Consider the following 5,804-nt stretch of genomic DNA (forward strand, 5'->3'; position numbering starts at 1 on the left):
GCCCAGGGATGGTTTCCGATGATGAAGGATCACCGGCCAGTTGCAATCGGGATAGTTCGCAAGTTCTACGCTAACTTGCATGACTAGAGAGCAGATTCATTCCAGACCCGGGTAAGGGGCGAGCCAAACTGAGTGACCCTTGATCTCATCAACCAGATTACTGAGACACCATGGTACATGACCCCGACTTCCCATGGTTGCTCGATTGCACTCCCAGCCATTGCCAGATGATTGAGCGTTTCATCGATAGGTGCCCCCATCAGAAGAACATGGAGGGAGAAAGGGGCTTCTAGATGAATGCCCTCCAGGACGATGACTGGCTGGTATACGCTGTGATGATCAGTTGAGTCCTCACAGTTCAGAGCTTCACCACTGTCACATAGGATAGGGGTCTCTACTTGTGCTCCCTCTTGACTTATAGCTGCATCTAATACAGCTCCTTCGTGCTCTCGACGATGATGGGAGTTCCAAGCAGGTCACCTTCCTACCTTACAGGGCCCTTGTCACCCGGATAGTTGAGCACGCTGGAGTATCTCTAGCAGGAAAGGAGATGGTGAAGTCCAGGGGACCATTTACTTCTCGATACCTCAATGCTTAATGTTCTCTTGGCTACTCCCATCAAGAACATCACACACCTTCCTACCATAAAGAACTCATGTTTTGAAGACAATCTTCCTCCTCCACTCTCTGTGTTGTCATCACTCTATCAACATCCTCTTCCTCGTCATTGTAGTCATCATAAGTTGGTTCTGGTAGCACTTCTTTCTCTTCTTATAAAGTTCATCAACCATTGTGGACAAGCATATAAAGTGTGTCCCCTCTCTCCACTCCCAAAACACTGCACTTGTGATCCAGAACCAACATTGGAAGAGGCTGGACCAGAATTGCTTTGTGCTCCATATATATTCTTGCCCTTTTCACTTCCGTCACTATTGGCAGTATTTCTACCCACTGTCCAGTTCATTATAGTAGTATCTTGACCAATGTTTTGAGCTGTCTGGCCATTATGAACACTAAACAATTGTTGAACCCTTTTGTGTTGCACTCTCAACTCTATCAATCGAAGGTTTACTTGCACTGTATCGCAACACCTAATTTTCTGCCATTAAGGCATATTGTCGAGGATCTTCAAGATTAAATAAACGAACCATTCCCAAAAAATCTTCAATGGGTTGGTTCAAGCCAGCAAGTAACAAGATGTCATCTACTCATTTGTCTCATTTAAGCCAACTCGAATGAGAGGTTGTTGAACTCTGAAGTGTATTCCTCCACAGACATCCCTTTTTGATTTAACGAGTGGATCTTTCATATGATTCCATTGGATAATCAGCCAACAACAATTGCTTCCACAACTTCACTTTCAAATGCTCCCATGTGTTGATTTTTGGCTTGCCCTCTTTTCCATCGTTGAAGTGCAATACCCTTCAATTTAAGCCTCACAAACAGCTTCCCTCAAAATAAGTCTCCAAACTAGCTTCCCAATTTAAATAATCATGTGCATGCATATTTCGGAAAAAAAAAAAAAAAATCCAAAACTTCTATTTTGATTCCTCCACTATTTAAGTCAAGATATGCACCAATTGATCCTTTAATCTGCCTTGTTCTGCATGTTCTACAAGTCCAGCATCATCAAAGGGGTTCATCTTCTATATCATCATTCTCATCCTCAATACCAAACTGATATGATCCCAATAACAATTTAAACATGATTAACATTGTAATCATTGTTATGTCATTATGAGGACTGTTGAATTTGATTGTGCCACATCATGAACAAAAAAGCTAAGCTGACATGTTTAATTATGGCTCTTTGAGGCATGGCACTGAGAAAACTATGTGGCAGACGCCATCGAAGCCCACGACCTCCCCCTTCCCAAACACGCCGAGCCATCACCATTAGGCACAACCTATCATACAAAATAAGAGTCTGAGTTGCTAATGTATGTTTAAACTTTATATACAGGACAGGGTGAAAGGGGTACTCTTAAAGTCTCATGCATTATATTCAAAAATAAGAGTGTTTTTATCCTGCTAGTCAAAAAAGCTAAGCTGACATGATAATTGTTTAAGAGCGGGAAGGTGCCCAATAGCTTATATACACATGATTAAGCTTGTACTTAAGTCACATAGAACACTTGGGATCATAACACTTTTTTTGCCTTTTGGCTAAGAATACTGAATTTATACCCTAATTCAAGGATGTGGCTATTGGGTAGAATATTAGTAGCGGATTAAGCAATTCAATTTACTGTTGAAGTTTCTAGATTGGGGTTATTCCCTTGCCCTAGGGGGATTTGAGGGAGATCCGCTTTGCCCGCTTTTACTTTCTCCAGTTGGAGAGGCATTAAGCAGTCTTATTGTGTGGAGAAAAGGAGTTGATTGCAATTTGAAAGATTCACTCCTTGTGCAATGGTGGGCAGAAAAGGAGTTGATTGCAATTTTAATAAGTAACATTTTTTGAAAACTAGCCATGAGATTTGTAAACACTCGGACCAAAGACTTTAACTCAAAGCCTTGCACGTAGCTCCTCCAGCCCATGCCATATTGTCTGAATTGGATGGTTATAGTTTGCTTGCCATGAAATGGAAAAGCTTAATTGGACCCATTGGACCGCTCATTCTAAAAGCCCATGGGCGTGTAGTTTGAACAGCTTTTTATCCCTAGCATTACTCTAGTGAGATACTCCATGCATGGCCGAACACCTAGCAATTATGGTGTAATTGATTTGTAATAAAACGATTTACAAGTCTCTCGATTTCAATATGGTCTTGAAATAAAATTGCGTGGTTAAAACTTACCAAAAGGTGTCATGTAATTTGAAAGATTTAATGCATTCCCAAAACAAATGTGTTATTTAGGAGAAAATATGAATGTAAGACCATGCACTTATTTCCCTAGGATCCTATGGGTGATTTTTTTTTTTTTTTTTTTTTTTTTTTTAAAAGCGACAACAAATAATTTTGTATTTTTAAAGCTCTACGCCTAACCATACAATTATGAGTAAATTTTAAATATGTTAAATTTTTAACTCTAGATAATAAGTAGGTCTTAAATGCTAAAATTTCATTTGTAATTCATTCCATGCTATTTGCATGAAATTTTATAATTTTTTTAAAAAAAATTTCTTTTTTCTATAAAACAGATGCATGTTAATATGGAGATATGAAATAAATTCTACTTTATCTAGATTTCATTTTGAATAAAAACAATTAGAAATTAGGATGACTATATATATATTTGGCGTTTCAAAAGTATTTAAATAAATTTGCCAAATAAGAGTTTCTCCATGCCATTAGATGGAGTCATTCAATGGATGGAGTCCATGACACTTGGCATTATTTTAAATGGGTTTGAGGATATTTTCTTCAAACTGGGTTTGAAGAAATTTATGTCCTTCCTTAAAAACCATTTACATATTTGGAGACATGTATTTAATTCTTCGCTCCTTTGAATTGATTTTGAATTGTACATGAAAATGGCTGAATTCATTAGTGAAATCTGTAATGAGTGTGATTCATATTCTAATTATTATCTTTCCTTATTATCTTTTAGTTTATATATATATATATATACACCTCACTACGGCTTTTGATCGATATCGATCATCTATGAGACAATTGGCTTAACAAGTTCTATGGGTTTGTTTGTGTTAGTAATTCTTGGTGTTACTTTTATCTGCTGTGTAGTGGATGGAGGAAGAATTAGCATGTTCGATGAGCCACAGGTACTCAAATATCTATGAAAAACACATGATGCCAATATCCTTTTGCTCGAATGGCAAAAAGTGAAGAAGAAGATGAAAAAAAATAAAAAAAAACAGTTGAGAAACATTCAATTCCATAGTACAAAACATAGAAACTTTAACTTGTATGATTGATGTTGTAGTGTGTGATTAATAAGAAAATTATTATTAGATCTTTGCTGTTTTGATGTACAGTCAGGTGATGCTGGTGAGGTCGATTGTGTGGATATGTATAAGCAGCCTGCATTTGATCATCATCTGCTTAAGAATCACAAAATTCAAGTAATTAATTACAAATCATATTCTTTCAACATTCCTTTTTTTTTTTGTGGGGGGGGGGGGGGGGTCTTCTCTAGAAAATTGATCATAATTTATATAATTATGCAGATGAACCCAAGTTTCTCAACAAGAAAGAAGACAAATGAAGTTTTCTCAAAAAGCCAACTTGTGGGTTTCCGTTGCCCACAAGGAATGGTACCGATATGAAGACCTAAAACTGGTTTGAAGTCTTTCTCAAAATCTCATGGTGGAAGCCTTCACACATTTGCAACAAAACTTCCTAGCGAATATGTAAGTTTCTACATATATATGTATACTTCTCTTGAGTTTTATGATATGCATGTACGTTAACAATCCTCCGATGGAGAAGAGGCCAGGATGCTTTAATTTAAGTCATGGTTTTATCTATTATATTCAATAAAAGTTAATTAATTATATGCATGCCACTGTAGATTATCATATTCAATAAAAGTTCATTATCATATGATATGTATCCAATGCATAAATTAATTATATTCAAATCATCATAACGTCAATTTCTTGACTTAGTCTGTAGGTATTGACACAGCGGAGGTTGCGACTTACCATGGAGCAAAAGCAGTAATCACGATTAATAATCCACGTGTGGAAGTGGGCCAATACAGTAAAGCTCAAATATGGGTTCGAAATGGACCTGAAGCTGAAACAAACAGTATAGAAGTTGGATGGGCAGTAAGTCAAAAATCATTTCATATATATATCAATATTTTTTCTTCTCATTTTCACCTTATGATATATTGTTATTTATATATGTATAGGTGCATCCCAAATTATATGGTGACAATCGCACACGACTTACTGCATATTGGACTGTACGTAAGAATAGATTGATTTCTTGTTCCAATACCTTTCGTGTGATCTTATGAAAGATACCCTTTATTGAATCCATTTGAACATTATATCAACAGGCAGATGGGTTTCAAAAAACTGGTTGTTACAATATAGAATGTCCAGGTTTTGTACAAGTACATAACGAATATCACCTTGGTGGATATTTTGCTAATATTTCTGTCTTTGATGGACCGCAATACGGTTTTAAAATGACCATTATTCAAGTAATTTTTAATTTTTTTTTTTTTTTGATACAAAGTAGTAACAAGCTTAAAAATTAATGTCCAAAATTGATTGAAGTAGTATTAATTTATTGGTTTTTTGTTTTGGTAGGATCAATCAACCGGAAATTGATGGTTGATGGATGATGATGATTACAAATATGGATATTGGCTGAAGGAGATATTCACTCATTTAGCTACTGGAGCATCTTATCTTCGATATGGTGGAGCAACATTTTCGCCTTCTAGTATACAAACTCCAGTACCAATGGGGAATGGTTATATTCCTGACATCAAAGCCGATGAAGCAGGTACTTTTACATTTGTTCAAATTGTGAACGCGGATTACCAAATTGTTGAGCTCACAGACAAAATTGCTGGTCATTTCTTTGATTATGGTCCAAATTGTTACGGTATTGTAGATTGGTATGATGGCCAGGATCCAAATAAAACCGGGCATGCCTTCACTTATGGGGGTCCTGGTGGGCCATGTCCTTAAGGATTTTTTTTTTTTTTTCTGCAATATTCTCATCAATTAATGTAGGTTGGGTCGAATAATAACAAGATGAAGTTATATCTATTGAGATATTATTCTTTTAAATTGAAATAATAATATCCACGTGTCTAAATGTCACATCAATAATTTTTTACGTGTCATAGTGGCACGTCAAAAATTATTGATGTGTCTAAAT

At 36.2% G+C, this 5,804-nt stretch overlaps 1 protein-coding gene across 1 annotated transcript; it reads left to right on the top strand.

The window, feature by feature from the left end:
• The first annotated feature begins 3,634 nt into the window (after positions 1–3,634).
• Positions 3,635–5,245, top strand: LOC132174088 (protein neprosin-like). The gene is made up of 7 exons (XM_088514455.1): positions 3,635–3,724; positions 3,938–4,024; positions 4,130–4,216; positions 4,571–4,732; positions 4,819–4,872; positions 4,969–5,115; positions 5,225–5,245. Exons 1-7 carry the CDS (start codon positions 3,635–3,637, stop codon positions 5,243–5,245), a joined length of 648 nt encoding a protein of 215 aa, XP_088370581.1.
• The last annotated feature ends 559 nt before the right edge of the window (positions 5,246–5,804 follow it).

Source organism: Corylus avellana, chromosome 3 (assembly GCF_965113065.1).
Source record: "Corylus avellana chromosome 3, dhCorAvel1.hap1.2, whole genome shotgun sequence".
Taxonomy (NCBI): Eukaryota; Viridiplantae; Streptophyta; class Magnoliopsida; order Fagales; family Betulaceae; genus Corylus; species Corylus avellana.